Source organism: Delphinapterus leucas, chromosome 16, assembly GCF_059928025.1.
Source record: "Delphinapterus leucas isolate spDelLeu-1000000601 "Yukka" chromosome 16, BTC_Dleu_Yukka2, whole genome shotgun sequence".
Taxonomy (NCBI): domain Eukaryota; kingdom Metazoa; phylum Chordata; class Mammalia; order Artiodactyla; family Monodontidae; genus Delphinapterus; species Delphinapterus leucas.
In genome coordinates, this window is record NC_143144.1 from 71487366 (window position 1) to 71502676 (window position 15311).

At 43.0% G+C, this 15311-nt stretch overlaps 1 protein-coding gene across 7 annotated transcripts in view; it reads right to left on the reverse strand.

Moving 5' to 3' along the window:
• The window catches only part of ABLIM1 (actin binding LIM protein 1), a 204194-nt gene that overhangs the window by 38030 nt on the left and 150853 nt on the right, over nucleotides 1-15311 (reverse strand). For 5 of the 7 annotated variants that reach the window (XM_022568691.3, XM_089898206.1, XM_022568685.3 and 2 more), the window contains one exon: nucleotides 12202-12260. In XM_022568691.3, the coding sequence (XP_022424399.2) occupies nucleotides 12202-12260 (59 nt within the window). Of the gene's footprint in view, nucleotides 1-8941; nucleotides 9026-12201; nucleotides 12261-15311 lie in introns of all 7 variants that reach the window. The other 2 variants (XM_022568693.3, XM_022568692.3) reach the window with 1 other exon arrangement.

Sequence of the window (15311 nt, forward strand, 5' to 3'; positions counted from 1 at the left end):
GCCTTGAAAATGCATTTCGGGGCTTTTCTTTTTCTCCTTGTCCCGTACAAGGGGACACGTTCAAGCACATTCCGTCTCCATGGCCACAATCCCGGCCCCAGTCACCACCTCTGCTGGTCTGGACTCCTGCAATGGCCTCTCCTCTGGGTTTCCTGCCTTCATTCTCTCCCTCTTCAAATCCACTTGGCACCCAGTGGCCAGAGAGATCTCTGAAGAATACAATTTGGATTGTCACTATCCTGCTTTTGGCTTCAGGGTCCACACAGAATGAAATCACAGCTCCCAGGGCCTCGGGATTTTGTCCCTGCCTTCCTTCCCATCACTCACTACCCACTGTCACTCATAGAACATGGTACATGTCACTGCCTCAGGGTCCTTATCGTTGCTGCTTCCTCTGCCCCAAATGCTCTGATCCCCAATTTTACTTGGTTGATTTTTTTTCCTCCTTCAGTCTTGGCTTAAATATCACCTCCTCAAAGAAGCCTTCCCTGATCTTTCACTCCAGAGTTGGTGACCTTGTTATTTTCTCTCACAGTATCATTCTTGTTTTTTTTTCTTCATGAATAAAATGTATAATTCTGTATTTGTTGGTTTCATCATCGCGTTAATCTCCCTCACTACCTTTAGTTATGACCTCTGCCCTCAGAGGGTTTATTTTCTCACCACTGTATGTGCCCGATGTTTTACACAGGCACAGAGAAGGCATAGATATTTGTTGCGGGAATGAGCTAGAATTTATTATTTGTAAACAAATACTCAGTTTGTGGATACTTGACTCATGTCAGTTGCATGTTTTGAGCCTTACCATATGGAAGGTCACTGAGGTAAGGTTAGTGGTCGGCTGCTGGGGAAGGTATAAGAAAGTAGACTTTGTAATAAAGGCTGGAGAACCCTGAGAGTGAGATGGGAGCAAGAAGAAAAGGCATGAGCTGAGATTAACTGCCCCCCACCTCTGCTTGGTATGTTCTGGAAAGCTGTGCAAAGAAACCCAAAGGCCTGGTCTTGGAAGATTTGCTCCCCTCCGCGCAGCTAGCTCTTGGAGAGGACAATTTATAGAGCTACGTTAGGAATAGGACTTTCCCTCTTTGGTACTGTTTCTACTGATATCTGGTACCTCAAATATGAGTCTAACTGAGTCAAAAAAAACCCTCCTAGAAACAAGGATGTTGCGTCACTATGGAACTCACATCTGAAACAAGGAAAGCAAACCCGCCTGGCCAACCAGAGGCAGGCAGTGACTAGACTCGCCCTGACAGTAAGAATTCACGAGAGGGCTGGGGTCCGTCGCTCTCACCAGTGTCCCTGGTATCTCTGAGACAGGAGGGTGGAGGGGGTAGAAGAAAGCACACGGGGTACAGTGGAGGTGTGCCGGGCTTGACACTTCCGTCCCTGCCCGCCCCCCAGGCGTGCCTCATACAAGCCCTTTCCTCCTCAAGTGACAATTTTCCCATCACAGGCATATCTCAATATGAGAAAATCCTCAAATCTGAGTATAATGAAAAAGAAAGGATTCACATAATAACACTACTCAAAAAGCCCAACTCCTGGACCCATTTCCCAATCAAAATATAGAAGTGACACCACCAAAGTGCAGCCCTCCTTTAAAAAGAGATGCCACCCCTTCAGAAAGCTGAGCCAATAACCATCTCTGTGGGATAATCATTAACTACAGGTCGTCCTTCAGCTTCAAGTGGCCAGGATCTAACATTTGCCAAACTCAATATAAAAATGAAACCTCTTATGTAACAACATAAGAATATTAATAGCAGCAAACATTTATTGCCCGCTTACTATGTAGCAGACCCTGTGCTAAGCACTCCCCAGGCATGCGCTCACTTAATCTTCTCAGTCACCCCAGGAAGTAGGTACCGCTAACGTCATTATTTTATAGATGAGTGAAAAGTCACACACAGGTAGGCAAGTGTCAGGATTTGAAACCACACACTTCAGAGGCAGAGCCCAAGCTCTTAATCCCTGCGCTAAATTTTCTGCCCATGTCGTAAGGCGTGTGTGGCCGTTTATTTCTCATCAACATGGCTTTGGGACGAATGAGGTGAAAGTAAAAGAAAAATATTGAGATGAACTGGCAGAAAAGAGTGCCTGCTAGCTGAAAATGTTTTTGCTGCCACTTACAAGCTTCTAAGAAGCCTGCAATAGCTCGGTGTTAGGGTGGGGTGGGAGAGGGTGCACCCTAGGACAGTCCGACATCTTCGGTTGCTGGTGTTGCTATGACAACAGCAAGGTCTGTTTTCATTAAAAGCAGTGAGGACACTGCGTGAATAGCTAAAGTGCATACAGAGCTTTGGGGCCTCTCCCATGTTACTCATGCTAATTTTTGTCAAATGTGGGCCAGGGATCCTTTGTCTTTCCTGTAATGATGCACCTGGGGATGGCTCTGAAGTGTTTTGTTCTCTGGCGCACTGTGCAAGCTGATAGGAACGTAGCTGGGGAGGAAGGTGAGCACAGGCCAGAAAGGGGCCCTGGGTGCTCCCTTCCAGGGATGGAGAACTTCGTGGAAGGAAAAGGTCTCTTGGCTGAAGCAACCTGTCCCAGCTCAGTCTCTCTCCTTCCCTTCTTCACTGGATAGAGTATTCTGTGAGTGGCACAGGCTTTCTCTGAAGCATTTTACCCTGTTAATATTGTAGGGCTAAAGGTTTTAAGTTATCCGACAATCTGAATTCTTGTCAAGTCCCATCTGATTCTTCAGAGGTGTTCAGATCACAATCACCTCCAACTTGCATACAACTGTCCTGGATTCTCTGATTCCAAAATAAAGATTTTAGAGTTTCATAGTCAGTTTGCGAAGTCAAGCCGATGTTCACCGAATCCACTACTGCTCTGGCTCTCGTTAGAGAGCTCACTCTGCCCCGTGCATCTTCAGGCTACTTAGAGTATTGGAGAAACGCTTACAGTATCTCTCGGAGGTTCAGAATCTGCTCTTTCTTTCACTGCATTTGCCACCGTTTGCTTTTGCTTCCTCCTGACCTCCTAACCTTACTGTAAGCTTTACTTCCGTAGGCATCTTGTTTGTGGGTTATTCTTGCTTGCCTATTTTCTTACAATGGTCTTTATTTTCCTGTTTAAAATGAAATAATGGGATAAAACACACTTCTGTAGAGTATAATCTAGTGGGGTTAAAAGGCTGGTTTTGGAGTCAAGTACCTTGGCTCACACACTGGCTCTCCTAGTTGTGTGACATTACATGAGTGTCTCTTTCCTTTCTCTCATTGTTTTTTTTCTTTGAACTTCCTTGAGCTTCAACTTCTCTACTTATAGAATGGAGGAGAGGGTACTTACAACCCCTAGTTCCTAGGGATAAATGAGACAAGACATATAAAGCTTCAAGCACCTTGCCCAGCACATGGCAAAGACCCAGCATTTTCCAGACACTTGACATTAGACTGGAGTTCTCAGCCAGTTCATCTCAAATAGTGAAAGGCAGCACTGCCTCTGTTTTGCTCCTCATGATAGGACAGTCCTTTCAGATGTGAGCTCCACAGACCAGACTTTCCTACCACCCATGGAGGCCTTCCCATACCCTGGAACTCACGTATGTTAACTATCTCAGCACATGGCGGGGCAGCAGCCCCACCTGGAGCTGACAAATGTCCTTCCCTTTCTTGAGAACTCCATGGAGTGAATCTATATCCTTCCAAGATGACTTCCTGCTTACGTCTTGGCTGTAGTTACTAATGCCCTTCCATGACAGATGGCAACGAGTTGCACAGGCCTGTCTGACCTGCCACTATAGTTCCTGGTTTGCTGCCTCTTGAACTGTTCTCCAAGCTTAAATGGTACACAGGGATGCCCGCTTTTTGCCACACTCCCTAATGGCTCCCAAAGTGTATTTATTCAACCAGCAGAGGTTAGAGCTCTCCCTTATGAAGATCATAAAATTACTTTTAAAAGCTGGACTATTAATGTTGGAGTTTGAATCTTAAATATTTAGAATTTTACCTTTCAATTCTAAACATCTAGACTTGTAAGCATGTTGCATTTTATTTTTTTATGTGTTTTAAAGTGTTAATTAAAAAAAGCCAAATATTAATATTACATCATATGACAAAAGAAATCCAAATGTTAAGACCTAAATGCCAGTGTAAGTTGAGAGATGTATTTTAGAATAAGAAAAAGAGAAACATGCTGAATTTTAAATGAACGTCTTGTTTATCAATAATGCATCCCTTTTCTTCTTCTAGCTGTATTTTCCCTCTAATTAATACATAACTTGCTGAAGGTCTCTGACGGCCTTCATCTTCAAAAGGCACAGAGCTGTCTTCCAACACAGCTGCTCATATCCACAGTCAAATTAAAACTCATCTACCTCAAAAGCAACAACTTACTGACATGTTTTCCCTCTTTCAAATCCCACTGACAGTTTCTTCTTTATCATTAACTTAATTCTAGTGTCACCTCTTTGAACTGTAACAAAGTTACAGATGATCCATATTTCCACATGGTCCTTATGTGCAATTATTTAACCTAAATTACTACTTTAACCTATTCAGATATCCAAGTTAACAATAGTGATTCGTCAAATTAAATCAAGAACCCAAATGGGCCAACAGCCTTTGTTTCTGGAATTCCCTATGAGAGCTATGATGGATACCCTCTTGCCAATATTATAAATGAAGATAATTTCAAATTTGTATCCCCAAAGGTATGCCCACTTCTGTTCTACAGAGAAAAAGCAACAAGGATCTGTGGTTAAGCTGTTAAAGCAGATGCAATTTACTTACTCTCCTTTAATCACTTTTTCCTTCATGCCTTAACAGAAAAAAAGAACTTGAAAGCACAGTTGGAAAAGTTCAGTTCTTTCTTTTGATGCCATCTTTGGAGGAAAATAAAAAGGTAGAGAGAAGGGTGGAAAAAGCAAGGTACATATAGGAAGGATTATAGGCTGGCTGTGATCTTTCAATGTATTTTGCCAACAAGATCAGGCAAATCATTTAATCCTTATTTTGGTAACAAGAGGCAAGGATCCTTCAGAAAGAACCTTGTAGTTGTATGTGGCTGTCCTCACTCAGTCGCTCATGAGGAAGGGGTCTAAATCTAACATTTATTTCTCCAGCACACATTCACATACTTACTTTTGATTTCAAAAAGGCTTTTTATTTTCCTCAAAGGAAAAAAATAAATCAACAAAGAGAGGTCTCACCTGACTAGTAGTTCATTTCAACAGTAAAGAGAAAAAAAATGGCATTTGATCACGAATAGCAGGTGCCTGAAAATGCAAGTCTTTTTGTTTTCTGTATGAAACTTTTAAAAAAAACCCTCTAACTACCTTTCACTTGATATTTTCCCTTACGCCTTCACTTTGTCCACCTGTTCTACCCTGCAGGAGGCACAGTCACAGAATGAAAATTACATCGAAGAGACCATTTTATGCTTCCACCCCAGCTCTCAACCTTCTTCAAATGTTCACCATTAAAAAACACTTACCAGAGCTTTGCCGGGAGATTAACCAGAGAAGTGACATTTTCCGATTATTTCCAGTCACGGGCCACCATGCACACTTGGTCCCTTCTTAGAAGGGGAGAGCTGGAGAGCCCTCTGCTGCCCCTGCCCTCCCCCCATTCAGCAGAAGCAGGGGTGCAACAACTACGTTCATCTAATCTGCATACATCCAAAGCCATGCTCTAAGAAGGGAGAGAGCTACAGGCAACTGGCACCCAGATCGGAGAGATCATACGAACACCTACGGGACAACTACTGATATAAGGTGATTAACACCTCATACAAAGTGCTGCTAAGGCTGACAGTACCTGCCTTGGGTTTTTGCTGAAGTTCACCAGACAAGGTGGTGATAACAGCTGCAGAAGAAGGAATATTTTTTAAAATCTGCATATACTGAATGTTCACTGCTAAGTCAAAAAAGGAACTCCTTTTGGTTCTTTTTCTGGTTTTGTTTGTTTGTTGTTTTATTTTTGGCTGTGCTGCATGGCTTGTGGGATCTTAGTTCCCCGACCAGGGACTGAACCCACACCCTAGGCAGTAAAAGCACAGAGTCCTAACCACTGGACCACCAGGGAATTCCCAGGAACTCCTTTTGGAAAAAGAAATTTGTTCATGAGGAAGCAGGAGGGACTCACGGGCACACATCTCCTTCTCTAGAGCCAGGTGCACAACGGCCATCAGCCTTTACTATGGCCAAGAGTCCCCACTGTCTTTGCAGGATAAATCTTAACACCCATACATTCTGATGCATTGTAAAGACACACCAAAAAGAATAAAACTTTCAAACAGAGTGAAAGCTGGGAACAAAGTGGTATGTATGGTAGCAACATTAATAAAACAATAACAGCATTATTTCCTTGTTCTAGACATACTTAAAGCCTCTAATTAGTTCCTTTGTAGAAATATACACATGGTATTTGTTGGGTATATTATGGGTTTGCAAGTGCATACGTTATAATATAGTGAATGTTAGTTTCAGAAGAAAAACACTCATGCCCATTTTGGAAGGCAGCCATTCATACTCCAGCCTCCAAAGGCACAACACAGAAGACCCTTTTTAGAATGTAAGCAAGTGATCCATTCCAGAATATCACAGACTTGGTCCTGGGAATATCATATGCTTTGTTTATAATGCATTACAACAGGAATTATAAATGCTCAGTACCAACTTTTACTTATAGACAAAATCTGCTATTCCTATAAAACTCTTCCACGTAAGCAAAACCAGAATATGTTTTTCTTACGTGATTCTATTTTCACCATTTTCTTTACCTATAATTCAGCAAGAGGAAAGAAGGGGAGATTTCAGAATATAAATAATAAAATGACTTTCCTCCACAATAAAACCAGGCTTATTTCAGGGGCGTGGAATGTTGAATGTCCCTGCAAGGTGTACAGTTCACCTAACAACTAAAGCTGCTTGATATTATCTGGTGAAACGAGCGGCTGTGTAGGCCACAATATTTAAAAGATCAAAATATCTGGGTGGCTTGAGAATTGCTTTGGCGTTTTCAGGCTTCTCGAACGTTCTCGTGAGCTGTTCCTCAATGGCCAACGGGTGAAGCAACAAGACCTTGTCAAATAGCCTGTTCTCTCTGCCGGGTCCCAAGCTGTTGACACCTTTCTGTGATGGGGCTACAGTTGACCTCACTGATATTTAATGCTGAATAATGGGAATCAGATGTCCCTTTTGAACAACAGGATAGGAAGAGAGAAGGCTTTTTCAAGACAGACCCCCCCCCCCCAGCCTCTCTCTCTCTCTCCCCCCCACCACTTCTCAAGATGCTCCATGTCTCTTAGACTTAACGGTCTGGAGAAGACCAAAAATGATCACAGTTGATGGTATTTTTCTGTAGGTAATACCTACAGAAATTAGTAGGTACTAATTCTGAGCACTCACTGGCAGTGGGGACCATCTTTGGTTCTTCCTCTGGATTCATGACACTGTAAGTTTGCTGTACGTGAAACCCTGCCACTGGAGCTAAAGCTTTAAGATAGATGAAGATCATATGACATATACATGTTGGATGTAACCCAGCATCACGGGCCAACACCATGCACTTGAGGCCTGGAGTCTTTGCTGTTTATGACCTGCGTAGCCTTGGGCTGACTTCATTCTACAGATGAAGAAACTTAGCAGGTTGATATCTAAAACGTTCCTTTCTACTCTGAAACTCTGTACTTCTAACTACTTTTCAAATCATTTAAAGAAAGAAGGTGAAGTTTTAATAAAAGTAGATCCAAACCAAAACTCTCCTGGGCTGTAGTACAGTTCTGGCAGGCACAGAAAACAGGCACAGGCACAAAGCCTGGACTAAAGAGCTGTGTTGCAACCCTGAGTTGTCAAATGGGTTTCCTCTGGACAAAGATAGGATTGTGGAAAGTCACTCGTAATTTACCAGGCCAAGGTTTCAACTGCTTCTAAGAGACCCCGAAAGAAGGTCAAGTGTGTGCAGGGAACATACTCCCCTGCTTTGCTGCTCATCTGGAGAGCAAGCTGAGTACCTTCCCTGTTCCTGTAGGATGCTCTGGGCAGGTGGTGCTGCCTTGAAACACCACCTCCTCCTTCTACACTATCAAACTTCGCCAGTATTTCATGTTGTCCTCTTTTTGCCTTCCCAGGTTTCTCTCTTACTCTCCTTTTGTAGGACAGTGGAAAGAACATGAGTTATAGGCTCAGAGAGACCTGCGTTCCAATCCCAGCTCTTCCACTTACCGCTGGGATAACTCTGGGCAAGTTCGTTAACTATGATGGGCCTCCGTCTCTCCATCTGTAAGATGGGAATCAGGATAGCTACTTCATGGGGATTCTTAGGGAGAGCCAATGAAAGTGTATGTCAATCCCCCAGCCTCTTGCAGACAGAGCTGGTGCCTGGTTTTATTTGTTTCCTTTCCCACTTCGCTACTCCTTCCTGGAGCCAAACCTCTCCCTCCCGAAGTACTGCATTTCCCCAGCTCCCCGCTCCTGCCGTTCTCTTCACCAGGCCCACCCCTTTCACATCATCTCTACATGTTCAAATCCCATTCAGCCTCCATAACTCAACTCAAAGACCACTTCTCCTAGGAAGTTCCCCTTGACCCCCTTCCCTCATCTGAACTTCCTTGATCTTTATGATCCATAACCTGTGATACATATCTCTATCATTCTATAATTATTTACCTGTCTTTTCTTCCTTACTATACCTGGGTACTTAGCAAATATTTGATCAACGAACAAACGTGTGAGCATAGGACCAAAAGGGTAGCTTCCAACGTGCTCGCTGTACTGAAGACAATGCTTCAGTCACTGCTCTAAATGAAAACATTGTCCAGAGAAGAAAACAGCCCGACTCAGAATGTGAGATGCACTCCGTGGGGTGAGAAAAAGCATCTGCCTCTGCAGGAGCCCGAAGTTACGTGGGGAAAGCAGCAAGGGGAGGAAAAGCGACAGAAGCCTGGGGCCCGGGACAGTGGCTCCTAGCCTCAGCCCAGACACAGCGCCAACCTGCAGAGACGGGGACCATCCTGTGCGTCGAATCAGACTTTTGGGATAAAAGAAATCAGATGGAGAACGACGGATGTTTCGTGGCTGCCATGAAACATGAAAAAGGGAAGAATGAACAGTGAAATAGCCTCGATTCAGAAACACTATCAAAACCAGAAAAAAACCTTCAGGAAAACTAATCTGATAAGTGACAAGTGACATCACTTTAGTTGTGTGTGTGCGTGTGTGTGTGTGGTGTGTTTTGGGGGTCCATGTTTAAAAGCATAGTAACTTGTCTTTTTTTCTTTCTTTCTTTCTTTCTTTTTGGCTGCGCCGTGCCGCTTGCAGGATCCAGTTCTCCGACTAGGGATTGAACCTACACGCTTGGCAGTGAAAGCGCGGAGTCCTAACAACTGGATCTCCAGGGAATTCCCTAACTGGTCTTCAAGTTACAGTATGTTTACCTATGTTCCAACCCACCATCGTTCCTTTCCATTTATTCTGGCTTAAATATTCTGATATATGAAGAGTGAGAAGCCAATGAAGCCACTGAGAGATGTTCTTAAGAATCTGTTATTACAAAAGCCCCACAAATTCTTTAAGTACCAAGAACGTGGATTACTCAGTGGGGTTGCCAAAAGATTCTTAAAAACATTTTCATTTTGCTATAGTAACTGCACTGATGTGACACCCAGTAAAAGGCCTGGAAATCCTGGCTCAAGACTGTCATCTGGAGACACACCCTTAAGAGAGCACAAGATTTATTCCTTCTTCAAAAATCTAGCCTCTTTTAAATCCCACCAGCGTCAGCTGGTACCCCACTTGGGCCACATCAGAACCTCTTTCCTCGGAGGTGCATCCTCCTCCTTCTTTCTGGGTGAGTGAGCTGAGGGCTGGGCTGACCTCCCAAGTGGTAAATGTTGGCTTTAGGAGAAGAGCTTTGGAATTCTCTAGAAAGTTTCACTAAAGGAAAAAAAAGCAACAGGTCCTCTTGGCCAGAATGAGTGGAAGTATCTCACTAGCTGCTTTCATGACCTTATCCATAGAGTTCCATCAAGATGCAATCAAGAGTGTTGACTTTTAGGGCTGCCCTGGTGGCGCAGTGGTTGACAGTCCGCCTGCCGATGCAGGGGACACGGGTTCGTGCCCCGGTCCGGGAAGATCCCACATGCCGCGGAGCGGCTGGGCCCGTGAGCCATGGCCGCTGAGCCTGCGCGTCCGGAGCCTGTGCTCCGCAGCGGGAGAGGCCACAACAGTGAGAGGCCCGCGTACCGCAAAAAAAAAAAAAAAAAAAAAAAAAAAAAGAGTGTTGATTTTTAAAAAAAAATCATTTTAGTAACACAATCTGCAAATTTAACCAATCCTTATAGAGAAAAGACACATTCCATTCAGTCTGGCCACGTCAGTATTCCTCTCTTCATCTCCCAAAACACTTCATCAGGGATGAAGTGAAAATGATTATTCAAGAAACTGAAGCAACACTGTAAAGACAGTGCCGACCACTAGCTACTTGGGTGGTTTTTCGGCAGCATCCACAAGCTATGCTGTGAATTTTAAATTCTTATGATAAAAGTGACAGTAAGTCACCTCTTACTGTCTTTAATGTTCTTTAACCTCTTCTTTAATGTTCTAGTATTTTATAACAACAAACTGCTTTCAAAGCATCCATGGGTCCTCAAAAATCCCAGAGTCTGGTGACTGTTCCAGTGTGCACCTGACTGACTGATAGATGGGAGGGTTAGGTACACATGCTCAAGCGGAAACTCTATGTTGAAACAGGGACCAAATCATCCTGATGTTGGTGGACAAATTCCTCTCCAGTTTGTCTGGTCTTTATTCAATTATTTTGAGAAAAAGTCATTTTCCCCTTAAAGTCTGATTACATTAACTGAATTCTAAGACAACTGCTTTTATTCAGGGTCACAGGCGAGGGACAAGTTACGCAAATGGAAAAATATCTCCATCTGATCTTACAGATGCCAGCTGAAGCAGAAAAAAAAGCAAAGGAAATAAAGCTGCTGGGCAGACCTGGGCTTTGCTGAGAATAAAGGAAAGATACTGGAAAATGAAAATAAGAGCTGTCATTCCCAGGGTGGCAGGCCAAAAACAAATGGGTCTCACTGATAATCATTTCTCTGAAGCCAAGTCACCCCTTCACAAGTGACACATTAGTGATCGGGCCACATCGATGCAGCAGCTATGCAGCTGCTGGGGATTACACACGTTGTTCCTTATGTCTGCTAATGGCAGATCAAGAAGAAATGACACCACATTCTAGAGTCTTCTAGAGTCTGGCTTTCAAAACAAATTCAGACCATTCTTTTCCCTGAGGCACCAGGTGGCCTAGTCAACCTCCAGTTTTTCCAAGGGTACCAGTAAGGTAGCTAAACTGAGGGACTGTAGACTGGGGTGCAGTCTGATTATTGCTCTGAAAAATACTTCACAGCCCAAGTGAAAAACTGGGGGCATCTGAGTAAGATACAGATTATGATCATGGCCTTGCAACTGTGTACAGCTCTTTGCTTTTTAAACAGATGAAATATTGTCACCTGGAGGTGATCTGAGAATTGAGTAAGACCAGGGGAAGGCTTTAGAAGTGAGAGATTAAAAAAAAAGGAAAGAAAGATAAAAGAAGTGAGAGATAAAGAGAATCTATCCTCTTGCCCGAGTGGTCCATGTTCTAGAGAGTTACAAAAACATTTTGATGCTACCTAAGGTTTAAGTTACAAAAACAATCAAGAATCCCTGTTTACATTGACACGTCTGGGCTCATCATGATTTTCCCCAAAGGTTTTATCTGACAAGTCATCAGCTTCTGGAGATGGAGGCCACTCGGTGAATTTGGATTTGAGAGGCCAATCAAACGTAGAAAGAGCTGAGCAATGGCCTCAGAGTTTGGGCTGGAGTGATATTACGGACAAAATACAAAAAAAGCCCGGTGATGAGGTCACCAGATGTTGGACCTAGAACTTGATGAAACATTTTTTCACATCTGTAAGGTCTGACTTTTCCCTTGAATGCTTTCCTAAGAACCTGACTTATGAGGCAAGGCTTATTTTGTCCAACACAAGCATTTGGAACAAAATCCACCATTGATTTAAGGTAGGAGGGAACCTGCTTTTTTGGCCAAATGGCCTTTCCACTTAGTCTGCTATAGAGGAAAAAAAAAAAAAAAGTTATAAAAAAGTACTTTCACCCAAACTCCAGTCCCAAAAATCAGTGACTACAAACACAGTGCCCAGCAAGTACACCTGGCATCATGGCACTATTGCCTTCCTTACCCGCAGTTTTTCCTCGGTCTTGGTGGATTGCTTACAGTCGGGATGCCAAACGGTAGAACCTGGAAAGACAATGCATGGCTAAGAATAAAGGAAATGGAAAGCAGCCAGAGTCCTGTTAGACAGAACTTCTGAGAGTGGCCCTGTGCCCAAGTGAATCATGACAGTTCAAACTCCAGGGGAGTTTTCCACATCTGGTCCGAACTTGTTCTCTAACAGTCATAATCCTAGACCACAGAGACCACTAATTGGGCACAAGAGTGTCTTAATGAAAGAGACTGTTCTTGACTGGGTGGTGGTTTTTGTTTTTGTTTTTAAACTGTATCATTATCCTTTAAAAGTAATGTCTGTGTGCTTAGCAACAGCTGCATTTAATTTCAGAAATATAAGCCATAAGCCATGCTTATATAACATCAAAACAACCAAGCAACTTAGATGAGGGCAATAAAGTCAAACCAGATCGCCTATAACCAGAAGCAAAACTCACTGAATTTTTTGCTGATCCAACAGACACAGGAGACCAATCTAACTAGCAGAAAGATTGAAAGTTACATTACAAATCCACAAGTTTTTCTTTAACTTTTAACCTTTTAATTAACTGCAAAAAGTCTTCACTTTTAAACTAATGAAGGCACTAATTCAGTGTCATCTTCTGTTCCTGGGTTAATGCCTCACTTTACAGGAGTGTAAAGCACTTTCTTAGATGGTACCAGTACCAAAGTACTAAGCAAAACACTTATATCCAATCAAAAGCTCTCTTCTTATAAGAATCAAATGTCTGCCTATATGATTTTTTTTTACGCCTAGATAGACAATCTATGTAATTTATGGCTAAGGCCTGTATGTAAGTCTTATATGTTCACATAAGGGTATGTTCAAATGTGGGAATGGGCAGAAGAACTTGAAGAGGGACTTAAAAAGACCTAAGCGAATAAAGTTACTAAGTTGAAGACTCACAGACTTAGAGAACGAACTTATGGTCACGAGGGGGAAGGGAGGTGGGGGAGGGACTGTTTGGGAGTTTGGGGTTGACGTGTCCAACACTGCTAGATTTAAAATGGACAGCCAACAAGGACCTACTGTGTAGCACAGGGAACTCTGCTCAATACTCTGTAACAACCTAATTGGGAAAAGAATTTGAAAAAGAATAGATACATGTATATGTATAACTGAATCACTTTGTTTTACACCTGAAACTAACACAACACTGTTAATCAACTACACTCCAACATAAAATAAAAAGTTAAAAAAATTTGAAAAAGTTACTAAGTGGAAAGCAGTAAGTAAATGATATAAACTTAATAAGAATCTCACTATGAATATTAGACTGTCTACATTTCATTGTTGAAATCTTTCTCTCTTCAAGCAGCAATCTGTGTGCGTACTTGAAAAGTATCAAATTAGAATAACTCTCGAATTATTTCACACCACTGAACTAAAATACTATTAAATTAATGACAGGGAAAATGCATTTTATATCAGAATAATACTTTAATCCCTATTTAGCAGTAATTTCTATCTTGCTTAACCCAGGGCCAAAAAAAAAAAAAAAAAAAAAATTAAACAAACCAAAACCAGGCAGACGCACAGTCCATTCAGCACTAGCGTTTACTCTGAGGCTGGCTACAAAGCACAGGAAATCGTCTTAACATGGAGAGCCAAGGGCCGGGGGTCAGGGCCGGGTCCAGGAGCTGCGTGTGCTGTGGAGGTTCTACTGAGCGGGCGTCCTGGCCCAGAATCCCGGGTGTGCACATGGTGTCACACTGTTCTCCAGAGGTCAGACACATAGGGAATGGGAGCCAGAGAGAACATCTGATGCTGGGGAGGATGAAACTGCTCATTCTTCAAGGACGTGCCAAGAGGGCAGGCAAAGAACACAGAAGCCCAGCTCCAGGGGAGATTTACAACAATCCCCAAATTCTGAATGTAGCCCAAACTGAGTTGTTTATTTGTAGTATGAATGTGCTGCACTCATGCACAGCCTGAAATCACCCTCTATTCAGCTTCCGGACCATGTGAACGTGCAGAGCTGCACCCAGACAGAACCCTGAGTCTCGGTTCTCAGCAGACACAGGGGTGACATGCACTCTTGGGACTTTGATTGTGGGTGCTGTAATTGACACACTCAGATCTAAAACAGAGCCTGGAGACCAACTGAAGAATAAATCTGCTCTATGCTGAAAATGTAAACTGACACCTGCCTATTGCTCTCATGGATTCACAGCCTGTCCTCAGGGGAAATGCGTCATATAAAGCACACGTGAGACCACGGATTTGGTGCTTCTCACTTGCCCTTATTGGGCCCTTTAAAATTCAGTGAGATCTTTTTTTTTTTTTTTTTTGCGGTACGCGGGCCTCTCACTGTCGTGGCCTCTCCCACTGCGGAACACAGGCTCTGGACGCGCAGGCTCAGCGGCCATGGCTCACGGGCCCAGCTGCTCTGCGGCATGTGGGATCTTCCCGGACCGGGGCACGAACCCGTGTCCCCTGCATCGGCAGGCGGACTCTCAACCACTGCGCCACCAGGGAAGCCCCAGTGAGATCTTTAATCAAAATTTTTCAGAGAGATCCTTCTAAAGCTAAAAGGATGTTTGGGTTGTCAGTTTCTCATATAGCTAGCATTTTTAAGGGGAGAGTAGCCAAAGCTTTGCTCTAATACTCAAGAATCGTTTCCAGAGACTTTTCTTAGTTGCATAAAAACAAAAATTGAGACCAAAGCAAACCATTCATTAAAACTACACATTTGTAAAAAAAAAAAAAAAAAACTACACATAGTGTTACATGCAGAGAGAGACGAAGAAATGACATGTAAAGGCCGATGAGACCCAGTATTTAGCAAAACTGAATAAGCAACAGCTCTCGTGGTTCTTGCTAATTTTACTGATAAGCCCTTGTCTATTTAATGACTCTTTTTCCCGCTAAAATTAGTAAAATGCTTGCACAGATGGTGCTGTTTGACTGGAGGAGAATCCTCCCCTAAAGCTTTCTGAGAAGCTTCAGAATTTTAGAGGAGACAAAAGCTAATCACAGCTGTACACTGAGAAATTTTCTCAAAATTATTTTCATTAAAAAAAAATAATTGAATGGCCCTCTGGTAATGAGCCCTTCCTTGA